This window comes from Malus sylvestris, chromosome 11 (genome assembly GCF_916048215.2).
Source record: "Malus sylvestris chromosome 11, drMalSylv7.2, whole genome shotgun sequence".
In the NCBI taxonomy this organism is placed as follows: domain Eukaryota; kingdom Viridiplantae; phylum Streptophyta; class Magnoliopsida; order Rosales; family Rosaceae; genus Malus; species Malus sylvestris.
Window position 1 is genome coordinate 26,026 of NC_062270.1, and position 18,343 is coordinate 44,368.

At 35.4% G+C, this 18,343-nt stretch overlaps 1 protein-coding gene across 1 annotated transcript; it reads right to left on the minus strand.

Moving 5' to 3' along the window:
• Window positions 1-1,384: 1,384 nt before the first annotated feature.
• LOC126588882 (uncharacterized) lies at window positions 1,385-7,070 on the minus strand. The gene is made up of 8 exons (XM_050254029.1): window positions 6,876-7,070; window positions 5,491-5,600; window positions 5,325-5,385; window positions 5,167-5,205; window positions 3,683-3,795; window positions 2,247-2,499; window positions 2,107-2,153; window positions 1,385-1,717 (listed from the first exon to the last, which is right to left on the minus strand). Exons 2-8 carry the CDS (start codon window positions 5,596-5,598, stop codon window positions 1,535-1,537), a joined length of 804 nt encoding a protein of 267 aa, XP_050109986.1. The 5' UTR covers window positions 5,599-5,600; window positions 6,876-7,070; the 3' UTR covers window positions 1,385-1,534.
• Between the last annotated feature and the right edge of the window lie 11,273 nt (window positions 7,071-18,343).

The following is an 18,343-nucleotide window of genomic DNA, read 5'->3' on the forward strand; positions in this document are numbered from 1 at the left end:
CTGAAAAATGATGTTTGACTTTTATACAGGTTTCGGGTTCGAGACTCCAAGCTGGTGAGTTTGTTTGACTGTGATCAGAAAGAGGTTGAAATACCTCTGTGAGTTGTCCCAGAGCTCGGAAGAGGTGGATAATTGTAGCTTGCCAGTTGTCTCCCTTTTTTCAAAAAAAAATTTAAAAAAAAATTGATTAACTCATACATCTATATTAGGTCATAAAAATTGAGTTTTATGAGAGAGAGTATGATTCTTGAGTTCAATGTGTTAAACTTATGTGTTTAATCTTTATACAATGGACATTCAAACATTTCAAAAAGAGCGTGTGGTAGTAAAGTCCATGAATTTTACATCATGATTAGTTTTCATCAAACTCTCATATTAGTTTCTCTCATCCTCTAACTTAACTTTGTGTTACATGAGTGATCATTCCGTCAAATCCTTCTTTACAATCAGATTTAAAGATATAGTGATCTTTTAAGGTCTGGGTTGTAGGACTACCACCATGTAATTGATATCTCTTCCCAAAATTAATTTTTCCCGCCAAATTAATTCACACTTGTTCTTGAGAAATGCAATTTCCTCGCCAACAAATGCCACTTATGATATGCTTTTACCACCCAAAAAAAAAAGTCCAATTGTAATATGCAATTTTCCTATATAATCTACTTGTTTATCATATGAGTTAGCAACCTAGTGTTGCCCTCTAATTAAGGACTCTTTTCTTTTATTGATGTATAATCTAATTGTTTATCATATGAAATTTTTCTGCACAACTCAAGAACCATCTAAGTTTAACAATAATAACAAATTAGTACTGAAAAAACATGTGCCAAAGATCACCAAAAGTATCAATAACATAACAACTTTGAAATGCATTCTATTATCAGTACCAATGACCAATTCAAGATCCTCAAAAGCATTCAAACATCACCTTCTAGCTAGATTTAGTTTGCTGGTTAGATAAAAAGTTTACTACACAAAACATACTACCAACCATATATATATAGTTTACCACACAAAACAGGGTACCAATTCTACCATCACACAAGACATGATTCATGTTACAAAAATGTCCCAAAAACAACATCAGTTTGTCCCCTTGATCATGTCCAATTTAGATCCCATCATGGTTTCCAATGTTTTTTCTTCTTAATTAGGTGGTTGTGAAGATGATGTCCCTGCTCCCTTTCCTTTTGCAATGGTTGATGAGATCTTTTTGTCTTTCTCAATTGAAACCTAGACATCACATAGTCTTTACAATTGGTGTTTTACAACACTCTTGACAAATTTGGATAGTTATATTGTAATTAGGATTAATTTCTTAGTGTTTCATTTTTTGCTCTTTACTCTATAATCCTATGTATTCGTCTCCATATTAGAGAAAGAATAACACTTCAGAAAATCTTAAATACTCCAACATTGTTTAGCATTTACAAAACAGGTGATGTAGCTCAAACTAGGTTATCATGAAAGCTCTTAAAGGCGAAACCTTCAACATTAGACTTACCAAATTAGTTACTTCTCAGAACTCCAAAGACTAAAACCTGAGCAAATTTTTATGAACTTTTGAAACTAATCGACATGTCAATGAAATTCTACGGGTAGTTCTATGAATTCTCTTAAAATCCCCAGTTTTCATTACACCAACAGCTCCATCAAATTGTGAAGCATCATCATCTATAGCTTGACCACGCTGTAGAGCTTGTACTTCGTTTACAGCCTGGAAAAGAAGAATATTTATATCAAATTGTATTGGCACACCGAGTGATATGGGAACTCTATTGGCTAATGAATCATAACCAACCTATCAAAACAATTAAACACAACTTAACGATTGACTGGCTAAGAATAATGTATTTTGCTTCATCACGGGATTCAGTTAGATCTATTTTAGCAGAAATATCCGGAAGTCCCAACCTCAGGCTCAGGGATTGCAGAAGTATCTCCTTACTGATTTTCTTCTTGCCCTAATGTGTTGTGTTGCTTTCTTTATTATTGTTCTTTTAGAGAGGTATGCCTACCGGTGCTTTCAGTACTTCAAACTGTTCCTATATTTGCAAGAGAATTTTTGTTTCTTACCAAAAGAGGGAAAATAAAATCTGATCTTACCCCATCATAACATTGTACCTCACAGTCTTTTATTGCATGCAAGTAATCTGTAAATCACAAGTAGGACCTTCTCAGATTTTCTGTTATAATAAAGCAGCAAACAAGAGATGGAGCTGTTACGTAAACAAAAAGACACAAACCTGAGTATGCTTTATCTTTGAATATCAGCAAACTGCGAGGCATTAATATGACAGGAAATGGATGAAGTTCATTCATTGACTTATCTGTATTAATATTAATGACCCCCGCATCAGAATTTGTATCCTCAACAGCATTTGCACAAGTGCTTTTGCACAAAGTCAGTCTTGAATGGGGAGTAAAGTCCATAACAACAGGTGACTCGAGGGACAGAATTGCTACAACTGGATAATAAGCCGGCCCGTCCTGGTGTGCCTATTTGAACACAATTACAGTAAGAGAGGCTCCGGCAAAAGAATAAAATGAACTATTGTAAATAAGAGGCACACAGATCCACCTTGCAGCTAAAATGCGAAATAATGTAGGAAGTAAAGGCTCTCTTTCTCAGTTACTGTGGGATATGTTAGCAGCAGTAAAGTGATTTAGGTTAAGGTTTTGTTGATGTAGCCAGATCCTCTTGAGAGTTTTTCTTGTTTTTGTTCTTGGTGGATTTCTTATCCACTTCTGTGTATTTCTCTGTTCTTTTATAAAATGTTTGTTTCTTCTAAAAAAAAAGTATTTCAGATAAAGTAACCCCAACATGGCACCAAAAACAAAATATCATTTGAACACTCCTTCAGTGGACAATTGAAAAGCAATAATAAATTGCGAAGAAATATCCATCACTAAGCAAATGCATGGCACAGTTAAAGTCACACAAGAATAATAATCACTAGTCAAAGAGTTCAAAATATGCTTTCCGGTCCCTGTATCTTGCCCCACTTTAGGCCCTTAAAATTGGTTACTCTTAGATACCCTTGATTATATTTTTGGTTCAAATTCTGTAACCATTGTCAGACATGAACGGGATTTGCGATGTGTTGTACATTTTGGGATTCGGAAACAAAGTTCTCTTCCTAATCCGCACTTTCGTCCATCCAATTAGACCCCAACCTCGTTGCAGTACAAACCATGGGCAGATATCTTCATGAACTAGGAGATTAAAAAACCACTTTTAAGTTCAAACCCATAGATGAAATCATTTAGAGAAACTCAAAGGCACTTTCATGTCTTGCTCAAAGCCTCCTCTTTCAAGTTTCTAATAAAAAACCACGAGCATAATTTCCTTATTTCAGATCTGCGCATTACTTACCCAGTTCATAAATATATACAATTTTGAAGTAACTGTAAATTAATAATTATTTTGATAAAACTGGAAACTTACACGTGGGTTGTAGACACCGTGGCCACTGATGTTTCTTGGCAGAGATGAACTCGATATATATTATTTTATTGTCCATTTTATGGGTTTGGATCCAAGAAAATATTTAATCTCTCTTTTTTATTTCATTTCCAAAAGACTTGTCACTCTACAAACTTAAATAATTATAAGGACACAACAAAAGTTGAATAAAAGTACAAGGACAAAAATTAACAAGAACAAATGCCTAGTGCGTACCATTATGCCTTGGTTAGGAAGGTATTCATTGATAAGGACATGATTAATTGGCAATGGGAACAGCCCTGATTCTTCATATATCTTGCATGTAATCTTGGTTAGCCATGATGGCACTGCAAGAAAGAGATTTTATTGTTTTGAGCAAAGGAATTAACAAACAATGAAAATACTATTAACAATTGCTTAATCACATAGAATTTTAGAACCGTCTAAAGATTGCTTTATCATCAGTAGCGTTGCACTTACTACAAGGAGTGCCACCACAATTATTTTCACATATCAAGGTAATAATCAAACAAGTCTTCACATATCAGGAAAGTTGTACATATTTAAAGATGATTTATGGCTTGTAGAGTCAATAGTGTTTTTTTTTTTTTCCATGTGGAGGCAATAACTTCATGACTTGTTCAATTGTAAATCTATTTTCTTTGGGGGTGGCAAAATCTCACACGCCAAATAGTCCATGTGATATTAGTGCACTTTATACTTTTTCCGAAAAGAAATTTACTTTCATAAAGAAATAGTATCAATATAATATAGGGGAAAGTTGTACACTATCTATAACGTCTATACTACTCAAGAAGTAGTTGCAAAACAAAGCTAGACATTACAATATAAGACAGAAAACAAAAATTAAAAACACGACGACTCCAATCATAAAATATAGCCTCAAAAAAACTATCCCTAAACTCCAAGAATACCTTTGCTGAAAATGAATACTACATATGATAAGCATGCTCTTGAGCATGAGCGGTTTGATTAGTATATTTTCCTTTGGTGGGAGTTGGTAACAACCACCATTCAGAATCTACAAAATGAGGTCAAAAGCTAGTTCCAAAGGCCAATCAATAAACCAGGATGTGTCATACGGTTTTCGCTACTATGGCTTGATTAGTTTACTTCACAAGAATCATTAAATCTTTCCATAAGAGAACCATACAAACTGTGAGACTTCTTTAGCACAATCAAACACTGCCTCCAAACTTATTCCTCCTCGAAAGACCTTTCAAGACACCTAATTACGTCTACATTAATCGGTTACCACTCTAGACCCTCCACCTTAAGCGATGTTCCTCACCTGTAGCACAAGTCACTTGAAGAAAACCATCTTATTTACAATTATTTCCTCAATTTCCATCCACATTATACTATCTGCTTATTCATGTTGCACTGGTTTTGTTTTTTTTCTTTCTTGATATTAACAAGGAAGTTCCAAGTTATACTATCTGCTTATTCATGTTTCTACTACTAGTTTTTTTTTAGATAAGATACAAACTATTAACCAAGTACAAAACACGAATGACAATAAATTTGTCGGCACAAAACCAAACAGGTTAAAGATAATATACATAAAGATATCAATGTCAATATAGCACAAAACAAAAAAGGGTAACGATAATAAACATAAAGATATCAATGTCAATATCAATTTGTGAAGACAGATATTCTCTGAATGTTTTGAAATTAATAATTTTCTAACTTACAATCCTGTGGCAGAAGACCCTTTTCATGGACAAAACCGCCTGTCAGTCAAAAGAAAAAACTAACTCCATTATTTGTATATGCATAATGTAAGTCAAATTCAAAGGCATTACATGGAAAATCAGTATACATATACCTATTACCTAGATAGAACACATACCCCAGTTTTGTAACCTCCTATTCTTTAATGATTTCCACTTTGATACTGGGCCTTCATAAATCTATAAAGCAGGATGAAGCCAACATACAAAGAATTTCAGGTTAAAAAAAAATCAATAAAGCATTGTAAAAGATGAAGGGAATATGTAAGGAGGAGGGATTTCTACCTTATTTAGAAGCATGGTTTGTTCATTATCCGTAATGAAGTCCGGGATGTATATTAAAGTCGGAACAGATCCAACTTTGAAATCATCTAAGGTCACTTTTTTTTCCATCCCTGTCGGAAGACTCAGAAGTCTCAGAACCTCCGCACAAGGTATGGACATCAAAGCAGCATAATCAAGTAAGTGTTTAGGATGATGAACACAGTAGATTTCTACAAGATTATTGAGGCTTATAACTCTTTTTTTAAGATAGTCTACGGTTATAACTAGCATCACCCTCTTCAGTTTCACTTAACGGAATGGTGGCACCATGGCAGCATTTGTTGATTTCGAAGGTTGGTACAGAGAGAGTGCAACAAAATTTACAACACAATTGAAAACCAGTGAATAGTGTATAGTAAGTTGGTAACTATGCAGACATTGAGATGTCTGTGTGTAAGGAGAGAGGAGGCGGGGGCGTGAAGATTTTTAGTATGAGAAAAAAGAAGAAAGTTTCTAACACAATAGAGTATTAATACAATGAGATGTCTACTTCAACAATACATTATACATCATTAAAAATGAAACTATTAAATCTCTCAAACAGCAAAAACTGAATAAAAACATTTAGATTCCGAACAAGCAACAGCTCTCAAATCTTCCAAATTAAAGAAAATGGTATACACTATGACGCCAAAAATCTGACTTTGCCCGTCAAAATACACTCATGTGAGCTGCAGAAGTAAGCCTAAATCAAAGAACTGAATTTTACTTTTCCAAAAAACTAACTGATGCGAGCGTGTTCGCTTCAGCAACTGAAAGTAGAAAGTAGTAAGATTACACCCATGAAATCACCCTAAGGCAGCAGAAGGAGAGTTATACCCAAAATTCAACTCAATCAACTTTGGATACTATAGGGGCTAGTCTATAATTACTCTGTAGTCTATACTGAGAAATTTAAATAATTACTTGAAAAGAATGAGTAGTAAAAGTAGTAGGCTAGTTGAGACTTGGAGAGTAGCGAAAAAGTTTGGAAATCTTGACACTAGCGAACACGATGGTGCGATAAAGCAACTTCAATTCGACATTGGAGGCATCGAATCATATATAGCGTTAGTAGTAAATCAACCATCTTATTAGCTAATCATATTTAACCTCACCAATTACATTTTTTTTTTCTGGGAAACCTCGACCGCACAACCTCACCGATTACAATCACACCCGACCACCGTATGAAATTTCCAATTCTCAGAATAAAAACACACACAGCAGTTTCAGGGACATACACAATATAATCTACCTTCTTTTAAATTCTAAAACAATCCATTCAACAACCAAGGACAAGAAAATCATAAAAAAATTAAATTAATTAATTAATTAAAAGAATGCATTTCAACAACGATACACACCCCCGCTACTGCTAGTCCCGATCAAGCCACACGACTGGCCTGGGAATAGGATGGATGGACGGACCAGGATTTCAGCGCTCACTCGTCTCTTTTCTTCAGTGACGGGTTTGATTTGAGTTTGGACACATACAGCCCGACTCAACGCCTATATCCTGAAATTTTGTTTTTTTGTTTTGCTACTAGGTAATGCCTAAACTTGTACAAATATTGATACAAAAGTAAAACTCATTACCAATACCAAAACTTACAAGCCCTGAAGACCAAAAAGGGCAAACAAACAGAACTGGGCCAACCAAACAAACCAAAAAAAGCCCAACCATAAGTTGAGACCCAAAGCAGAAAGAAAGCTAAAAAACCGAGAAGTCCACCACAACAACCGTCGCAACAGTGCAGCTCGACCCACACAAATCCACACCCACCAACCAAGCATTGACTCGCCGATTGCATCATCCAACCCCAATCACATATCCGAGCACAGCCACAAAGTGAAGAGAACCACCGACCAAGTGAAAGAAGTTTGTGGGATTCCACGAGCTGTCAACAAAGGCAGACAGAAAGAAAGTGATGGTGTTGGGAATACCCGAGTTGATGGAAACATCAAAACTCTACTCACTATCTTGATGAAACGGAACAAATTGCGATAAAGCGTGACTACAGATTGAAGCTTGTATGAACAAGAAAAAAGGACACCTGTGGGGGTAAATAGTTTGTTATTTTGAAGAATTTTATAGTATATTTTAGGTTTTAGCAAATCATGTCTCTCATTTTCAAATTCTAAATTATTTATATAGATTTTATGAAACTTCATTAAACTTCATGGATTTTTAACTCTTTAAAAAAAAAAGCTTATTTTTTGCTATACTTCTTGGAACTTGATTTCAATTCTACTTTATCGTCTGAAACTCAAAAGTTGCTAGTTTACTCTTTGAAACTTGATTTTGATATCACATTGCTCCATGTAACTCAAAAACAGTCATTATACCCCTTGCAACTCGATTTTGATCTCATTTTGCTCCATAAAACTCAAACTCGCCACTTTACTCCTTGAAGCTCAAAATGAGCTCTACATGCCTTGTTTCGATTATTCTAGAATAAGCTCATTCATTCAAATTTTATAATTGGTAATATGCCGAACCTCCCCATGAAATAAATAAATAGTAAAAAAAAAATCATCTCTCTTCACCAGCTACCTTCATTAATACCGTAAGAAATAACGAAATCAATGCAATTGATAATAAGGAAAACTAATGAAAATGGCTTGAAAACTTTGAGTTTTAATGATAAGGACAAAATAAAGGGTAAAGTGAATAGTACCAGGATTGACTTTTTAGTGTAAAAATGTGGTTTTTCGTTAAAGTGAACAGTACCAGGTGCTTTTCGTTAAAGTTCCCGATAATAAGGTGGCTGGAGAAAGAGGGAGAAATGATGAATGTGTAGCCAACAATTAGAGAGACGGGAGGGAGAAGAGTCGGATAGATGAAACCCCATAATTGTTTTTGTTATTTTTCTTACTTTTCTTTTTTTAATATGTTATACAATATTTGAATTTTTCTATCTTTTTTTTTTTTGTTCCAATCTATGCGACACATTTGATGGATATATGAGTTTTATATATGTGCAATGTCAGTAATAAGGGGGCATTAATTATGTCATATAAGTACTTAACTGTTATTTAACAGAATACATATAAAAAAAAGTTAAAGTGGAGTGAATATTGAGTTTCAATGAGTAAAATGATGAATTTTGAATTTCAATAGCAAAGTGAGATCCAAATCGAGTTTCAAAAAACAAAGTGATGATTTTTGAGTTTCAAGAAGTAAAGTGAGACGAAAAAAAGTTCTAAGGAGCAAAATTATGATATTTTAATTTCAGGAGGCAAAGTGAAATTGAAATCGAGTTCCAAATGCATAGCTAAAAATAAGCTTTAAAATCTCAATTGAATGCTCTTTATTTATTTTGTCTTTCACAATACTATCCCTGATAAATAAATAATATCGGAAAACCTTTCTAATTATTAAATACCAGTTTGTCCTGAAATTTAAAAAACATGGGTACCAAAAAAAGCTGGGGCCTTTGTTAGGGGTGGGTTCAAAAAGTCGAAAACCGAACCAAACCGAAGCCGAAAAAAATCGAACCAAAACTGTTAAACCGAACCAAATCGAATCTAATTTGGTTCGGTTTGATTTTTGGGGTTCAGAAACCGAACCGAACCGAAATTTTATAATTAATTATAAATTAATATTTTTATTAGTAAAACGGTATCGTTCTCCTTTCAGTTTGAAAGGTAACCCTTACCCTTCCCTCTGTACTCTGTAATCATAAAGCATCAATCTTATTTGTTTAACTTAAGGTTTCAACACTATTACAATTAACTTGTGCATGAATGTATAAGCACATTTGCTACTGTAACGTAAATTTATGAGGCAAGAATAAATATGTGCACAAGAGAAGGGAATCAATTTTGTCTCTCAAGTTGAACAAGAAAACTCTTACACATGAATGTCTAAGTTGCCAGATTAAGGTCCTGGTCCGTAAGCATTCTTAAAAAAGAAATAAATCAACAACTCTTATACAAGAACAAGTTTCTCAACCATTTGATGTTATGTTTATTTTAGAAGTGGAAGATTTGAAATGTATTTGTGTTGGAGATGTTAAAATTTCAAATTTCAATTTTTTGAAAGAAAAAAAAACCAAAACCGAGCCGAACGAAACAAAACCAAACTGAAATTTCGGTTTGATTTCTCTTTTGACAAAAAACCGAATCATGTTGAACCGAACCCAACCTAGCCTTTGCGTTTGATAAACACCTTATAACCAGCTTTTTCCACAATTTGGGAGAAAAGGTAAAAAACCGAAGCAGCAAGCTTTGGAAAACCGTCCAATTATCACAATATAGGGTGAACAGTGCCACTAAATGAATTTTTTAAAAATTTCAAACCTACCCTTCTGCCTCTCAGCTCTGGTCATTGAAAACCATGAATTGCAAATCACGAGTTTCCTCCAAACGATCTGCAGACCCGTTTCCTCCCAGCAAGTTACAAACCACGACGCCTAACCTTCTCTAGCCGCGACTCAGCAAACAAGATCTGTAAATCCGTCTTGAGATCCAAAAAGAATGAAAGCCCAAAACAAATGCATGAACAACCACTTTAACCGGCACACCGTTTTCTAGTCTGATCGCCAATTGACCTCGATCTCATTAAGAAATCTTACCAATGACTGGCATTGCTCCTCCACCCGGACAAGAACAAGTACTCTTACGTGGATCTGGGGAAAATTTTCAGTTAGGGAGAGAGGCAAGTGAGAGAGATTGAAGAGTCTAACAAGTCAGAGAGCGAGATAGAGAAAATGAAGAATCTGTTGTAAAATCGACAGTGTGTCCAGTGGAATAAATAAACAAGACACAAAATTTACGAGGTTTCTCTACAGTCAGTGTGACTGGAGTACATCTTCGGGGCAGCAGTAATGCTTTCATTATAATCTGAAATAATAAAAGTACAAAGATAACTCTCTCTATTATCTCATCTCCTCTTCCGTGAGTCTCTCATCTCTTCTTAAGTGTGTTGTGTTCCATAAGACTTACTTTTATAGAAGCAAATCACAAGAAACATAGTGAAAGGCATATTAGTGGATTAGTGGCCAGCCATCCAGTCACCTTTACCACACTCCTCATTGGATGACCCCAAGTCTTCGATTGACTCGTTAAAATCTTGATCTGTTTTGGATGTTCCCCCTGATGAGTATCTCCCCCTAATTATCAAAGGTCTGAATTTACTCTTTTTATCTGGAGCGGAATTTGATTCAAGGGTGGTAAACACTTGATCTTGAATCGGACTTATGATTTCTTTAAGGACCTTCGAGGCTTGATCTTGAATGAAATTAGACCATGAGGAGCTTCACATGGCAAGTGATCTTCGATTTTGTCAGGGATGAATCAGCACATGTTTGTTGGGCTTGTCTCCACATGCTTCAATGTATCATTTTCACTTGCCTTATCTGTTCCCCTTGCATAAGTGGTATTTTCCCTGGTTTTCCCCCATGCATGTGTGACATCTTCTCTTGTAAGATTTGTCCCTTAATGCAGGAGTGGAATGCAACCTTTGCATTTGGATGGTTCATCGCTTCTTGGTGACTGGAGACTCAACTCCAACAACAGTTAAAGATGACTACTCGAGAGCAATGCTAGGTAAGCAATCAGGAAAAGTTCCAGGCAGTCGGTTCCTTACCGGGAGTTTGAGTGGAGGTTCCGACATATTGTTTTCTTTATCCTTGTCTTTGCAGGCAAAAACAAGGATAAACAAAAAGACATGGAGAAAGCATGATATGAGATACTCTTACTTTCAACCTTGATAATATGAGATACTCTTACTCTGGTGTGACTTGTTTTGAAGAGGTATTCTCGGAGAGGAAGAAAACTGAGTATTTCGAGATGCTTTGTTGAAGATGCATCCTCGAAGATGAGGATGAGTTAGGTATTCTTGCAGGTCTGCCTTGTAATGGAGCATATAGATCGACATAAATAGGGATTTCCCAATAGCAAGTGGTGATGATGTGCATTTACTCTTGTCAGCAACTGTGGTGTAATTAGAACAGTAAGATTTACGCGTTTTCAACTTTGTCAAAGATCTTTGACAAAGTTTCACACGATACAAAAAAAAGCTGAGATTGCGTCTGAAAAATGTCAACGAATTTTATTCAAGAAAATCTGGCTTTTGAAATTCAGAGAGCGATGCCTCTTCAATCTATGAACAAGTGGCTATGTTACCTCTTCTTTTATAGAGACATCCATTGTGTTCAAGAGTATGCTCAGAAAGTTGCTACCTGTAGAAATTTTCCCCTTCTTGCACTTCTGAAATTTTATTTAAGCTCATTTTTCCTTCATCATTTCTGAAAATGACTTGCACATCTAACATTTTCTTAGATTTGAGTTTTAGGAGTGATACAGACAAGCAGCGTCAAGATAACATATGGCGCCTGTCTTTCTTATCTTCTAATGGTCCTCTTACGGTTGGGGACTCTGTGATGAAGAATAACATAACCGCTACTGTGGTAGCTAGGAATTTTCTCACTCCAATTGATAACAGAATCCTTTCAAAACGATCTGATGAGTCGACCGTTCAAGACTCTTTGGCTCTCAGTGTTCAATGTGCGGGCTCTATATCCAATATAGGTCAACGCTTACTTGCTCAAACTCGCCAAGTTGAATCATTGATGGCTGAGGTGGCAAGTCTTAAACAAGATATTAGAGGACTCAAACACGAGAATAGAGTGTTACAGGTGCTTGCAAATAATTACTAGACAAGCATGAAAAGAAAGCTCGACCAGCTACAGGAATCCGAAAGTTGGATTCAAAGTGATCACCAGAGGATCGTTGCTAGATTCTGAAAGCAACTGATGCCTTCCCCTTTTGGTGTTTTCCCAAGTACTGGGGTGCCACATGATCAATCTTCAGTGTCTCATTCTTCTGGGATACTGTCGAGCACTAAGGCTTCACATTAGCAACCTATGTGAAGGTTTCATCCTATTTGTTTGTTTTAATTCATGTGTATGCACATATCTGTAATTTCTCGAAGATATTAATAGATAAACTTTATTTCATTCAATGTATTGTGCTAAATACAATAAAGCATATACTTCACTCATATGTGGTACTTCTGGACCAAATATCAATTTATCTTTACCTTCACGAAGATAAATGATCATTCTTAGTGTCGACATCATTTGAGTATTTAACTCATAATCTTCAATCCATATGATTCTTTAATATCATAAGCATCATGGATAAGATTCGTGTTGGCGTATTTTTCGATCTGCAATTCGAGACAATATTTCCTGCAACACTTTATAATTTGTTCTAGACTCTTCAGGAGCTTCAATTTAATATCATCAACTTCTTGCAAGAGATTTTAGTATGTTGCAACAATATAATAATGATAGTACTCACTACGGCAATTTATACCATCCATTGGTATTCAGTACATAATTTATGCTTTACCCTTCGGGGGCTTACTTCAAGCAATTTGAATCCTTCAGGGATTTTCTACACTTCATGACACATTTTCCTTTGGAATTTATACAGAGCAATTTGCTCCCATGTATACTTGAGGGATTTATTTATGGAGATATGATGTTGGTGACTCACAACCCTTTGTATATAATTCTCCATTCATATGAACTCGTTTACAAGAGTTTAATTAGTAACCTTATGTCATATTATGTGAGTGTATTTCACTATATTACAAATGCCCAATGTAACCTCCTTGGTTCAACATCTTTTGGCTATTTGTATTGTATTCAAGTATATAGGTCCATTTTTTTTCACATTCTTACAAAATTGTAATGGAATTGCCTTTCTCTATTTTTGGCCAATAATTTTCCTTTTGTTGACGAACAAAAGAATGTGACTCAATATTAATACATCTCATTGATGAATTTAGTAGCTACTTGTAAAAACCAACATTGTCATTGTTTATCATCAATCTGTGATCCCAAATTCTCATGTGCATGCGCATGCATAAAAGCTTTTCATTTCCTTAGGATATCCATTGCCTCTTTAAGGACATTACACTATCTCTTCCAGAATAGTCGTAATTTAGAGAATGTGGATCATAACATCTTCTTGAGCGTTATAGAGCATGGATTTTAATCTCCACTTCTGGGAGTTGAGTCATTAGAACCTATATGTCTATCATGCTTTATGCATGAGACATCAAAATTCTCATGTCCACAGATTGTCCTTCTGGACCATGTATTCATGCGGCGACTGTCATACTTTCGGCATGCAATAGTTATGCTACATGAATGCAACAGTTCAGTAATGTCATATTCTTCTTCTTTCGAATGACTGAACCTTTTGAGTCTGAGGGTCTGCCACGTTTCAAGCGTGCAACAGATAAATCATTAGCTGCCATGTTATTTTGTCCAACAGGGACATCAATTCTTGTAGGCACATTTGCAACAAGTATATATGATTTCATCACTTACGTTGCATCATTCAATTATTCTTACTTCATTTTCTCATTAATTGCTTCGTGAATCAAAATAAGACAAATTTTCTTTGTTCTTCTGGAATGGTCTTTTCTCATCATTCTTTTGGAATGATATTTTCTCATTGTTCTTCTGGAACGATATTTTCTCCCCCTAATGGCGGGAAAATTGTCTTATCAAAATGAAAATCCGCAAATCATGCTGTAAACATATCCCCAGTCAAGGGTTCTAGGTATTGAATGATAAATGGTGAATCAAATCCAACATTAATTCCCAGTTTGTGTTGATGCCTCATTTTAAAATATTGTGGCAGTGCAATAGGCACATAGATAACACAACCAAAAACTCATAAATATGTAACGTTTGACTGGTGCCCAAACACGAGTTATACTGAGAAATATTGATGGTTGGCAACTGGTCTCAACCGAACTTAATAATGAATTATGTAAAATGGCATGTCCCCATCTTGCAATTTCTTTTTCATGAGCAGAGCGCGGGTAATCAACTTCATCCGCTTAATAAATGTTTCTGCTAAACCATTTTGAGTATGGACTTGAGGAACAGGGTGTTCAACATCAATGCCCAATAACATGCAATAATCATCAAAACTTTGAGATGTAAACTCTCTAGCAAATATGCATTATATTATCATTTACATACATCAAGGAACTTCTGATCTTTATTTAATAGTCTTGGATTAGGACTCTCATGACCTTTATTACAATTAAGTTATGGCACTTCGACTCTTCAAACTTAAGGTACTCATGAAGGAACTTCATGTCCGATTTTGAGGATCTATAGACTTTATGCTTGATCTTTTTGCATGATGGAACTTCGGGTCCAATCATTTTATGTGATGAGTATTAAGAAACTTCAGGTTCTTATCTGATCAAGGAATTTCGAGTCTAGTATGTACTCATCGTAACAAAAAGAAGTGCAATAAATAAATTAAAGCAATAGGCAGTGATTCTGGCCATGGTAAATAAATTGCTTTTAAGTAAATAAAACTTGTGACAAGGGCTTTGATTCAGCATCATTCACATAAATATCAAAGCTTTAAAGCAAATGGTAATAATTCTACCCACTGTAAATAAATTGCTTTAAATAAATAGAACTTGTGACATGGGTTTTAAATCAACATCATTCACATAAATATGCCGAAACAGAAAATGCAATGATCAAGTCGTCATCTTTTGCTTTTTTCTTTTTCTTGGTCTGCCACTTCTTTTATTTCATCCCTTTTATTTTTATTATTATTTCACAGTTCGAAGTCATTTTAGTTATCCAGGAAATAATAGTAACACTAAGTTCCAATTGGTGTTCCTCCTCCGGTGAGTTTCGAAAAAATCGAAACTGTTCCCATAAGTTTTGGAGTCAAGAGTGTCTGCAACTTATGAGAAGATCAAACCGTTATATTTAGTTCAAATTTTAGTATGATATGGATAAGAGGATACCGAACAACTTTTTTGAAGAAACAACTTTTATCTGAGCTACCGAAATGGAGTTTTGGTACTCATAAGGTGCCTGTCCAATTTTCTGCAGAAATTGGAAACTGGTTTGGTATTTCAGGCATCTACGATGATCACACCATTGGAATTTTCTGAAAAATTGATATGTTGTAGGTACTGGGCGGACGAACAACTTTGAAGAAGAAAGTATTTCAATACGAGATCTTCAAGTTTGAGTTCCGAGGCTGTTTACATGGCTGTCAGATTCTCTACGAATTTTAAGTCTGTACTGTTTTGCTTCTGCAAAGGATGATATACAGTCATACAACAACATATATATATTTGCTTTACGAAAATCAGTTGTACTGAGATTTGACGATTAAATGAAAAAATTTTATTATCTGTGAGATTCCAGCTGAAGGAGGTGAACAAGATTTGTGGCGTTGTGCTTTCCACTGGCACGAGAGCTTCTCGTCCTGATAACGTGTTGTAAAATTGACGGTGTGTGCAGTGAAATAAATAAACAAGACACAAAATTTACGAGGTTCCTCTACAGTCAGTGTGACTGGAGTATATCCTCAGGGCAGCAGTGATGCTTTCATTATAATCTGAAATAATAAGAGTACAAAGATAACTCTCTCTATTATCTCATCTCTTCTTAGGTGTGTTGTGTTCCATTAGACTTGCTTTTATAGAAGCAAATCACAAGCAACATAATGAAAAACATATTAATGGATTAGTGGCCAACCATCCAGTCAACTTTACAACAGAATCAAATTAAACAAAACAAAGTTCCTGTGTTTTGTTTGATCAATCTCAACGGTTTACATAAAAGAGAAAACAAATATTATAAATAAAAAATAAAAAATAAAAAAATTATCATATCAACATCATACATTTTTAGTCTTTTAACATAGTCAACATCAATTTCATATAAAAACAAGTCTATCCCTAAAAAAATATGGTGGCACTCAGCCTATTGAATCCACTTAGTGAACGGTGATAGACCTCATGAACAGTAAATTGGTCAATTTCTTCTCCACCCTTAAAAAATGCGCTGGCACAAACAATCTTCACCCCTACAAAATGCGCTGACACCCAGCCCATTTAAAATATTATTAATTTTTTTATAAATAATAAATTTTATTTAAATTTAGTTTTAATTTCTGATAAGATTTTTAACTAATCTCGTCACGCCACGTGTCACTATCTGTTTACAATAATTTAGCTAAGATTTCGACAAAATTTTCAACCAATCTTGTCGCACCACGTGTCATTATCTGAACGTACTATTTTGTGGATATATTTTGATAAGATTTTCAACCAATCACGTAGTGCCACGTGATAGTGTCCATCATACTTTCTTTTTTGTCCATATAAACCCTACATCCCTACATCCATCATCATTCACACACCAAACTGAATCCTTCTTTTTAACTCAAAATCATTCTTCATCATTTTTAAATCTTGAGTTCTTACAATGCCTTCTTCATGGAGATTGTCCAAACAATTTGAGGAGCAACAAAAAAGATTGTTGGCACAACAGGAAGAATTGTTCAATCTCGAGGAAGGTGGAGATAAGGCTTATGCAATGGAGGAGGATGAGGATAATGAACATAGAAAGCTTAAGGCCTCACATTCCCGCCGTGTCATGGAAGTTGTGGGTCAAATACCCAAACTCAAACGTGCTACAAACTTGGATAGAAAGAGGAAAAACGAGGAAAAGGTCTCTTGGAAGATTATTTTATCCCCAATTGTGTATTCCCTGATCATGTTTTTAGATGTCATTTTAGAATGCAACGAAGTTTGTTCGACAAAATCATGAGTGCTATTTGCAACCATGATCCATACTTTTTGCAAAAAAAAGATGTTTTTCATGTTCAAGGTCTTCTTCCTGAGCAAAAAACTAATGCTACCTTGCGGATGCTTGCATATAGAGCATTTGCAAATCAAGTGGATAGGATAACGAGGATGGGAAAATCAACTGTTTTGGAGTCCTTGATGCTGTTTTGCTCCGCAATCGAAGCCCTCTATACCAATGAGTACCTCCGGACACCCATGCTAAAAGACCTGCAAAGGCTGCTGAGGAAATGTGAGATACGAGGCTTCCCTGGCATGATTGGAAGCATTGACTGCATGCACTGGACCTGGAAAAATTGTCCATGTGCGTGGCAAGGAGCTTATGACAACAGAAATGAAGCCAAAAGTACCATTTTGGAAGTGGTGGCTTCATTTGATACATGGATTTAGCATGCATTTTTTGGTGTTCCAAGAGCTCAGAATGACCTACATGTCCTTACCCAATCTTTAGTCTTCCACGAAATGTTGCAAGGAAAAGCACCCAGAGTCCCATATTGGGTCAATGGCCATAGATACGAATGAATGTACTACCTTGCAGACGACATTTACCCAAGGTGGACAACGTTTGTCAAAATAGTGGCACATCCACAAAGTGAAAAAGAAAAGCACTTCGCACAATATCAAAAGGGGTGTATAAAGGATGCAGAGCGTTGTTTTGATATCATGCAAGCCCAAGAGGGGTGTAGGAAGGATGCAGAGCGTTGTTTTGGTATCGTGCAAGCTTGTTGGGTAATTGTCAGGTTAGCTGCCAAAATGTTTGATGTCGAGGCTCTTCGATCCATCATGATGACATGTATCATTCTCCACAAGATGATTATGGAAGATGAGTATAATTATGATGTCGTTGATGAATATGAGCCGGACACAATGAACAACTCAAGAACACGTATCTATTATGCTCATGATAGCACCGACTATCCCGTGCAACATGAGCCATTGGAATGTGATGGACATTATAATCAATTTATCATTGAGTAGTACACTTCAATGCAAGGGCCATACTGGCACTGTACCCATCAAAGTGACTTAATTGAGCACTAGTGGAGATTGCAACAAGGTGAAGATAATTAAAAGGAGTTTGTGGTGGAAGAATAAAGTTCTTGGTTTATGTAATTTTATTTCGTGTGTTTTTTTAAGTTTATTTGGTTTCGTTTATGTAATTTTATTTCGTGT

Coding starts and splice junctions, on each gene's coding strand:
- LOC126588882 (XM_050254029.1), bottom strand. CDS start 5,598: ATGGAAAAAAAAGTGACCTTAGATGATTTCAAAGTTGGATCTGTTCCG. Junction 5,206..5,324: donor TAGGAGGTTACAAAACTGGG/GTATGTGTTCTA, acceptor TTTGACTGACAG/GCGGTTTTGTCCATGAAAAG. Junction 2,500..3,682: donor TTCCTAACCAAGGCATAATG/GTACGCACTAGG, acceptor GTGTTCAAATAG/GCACACCAGGACGGGCCGGC.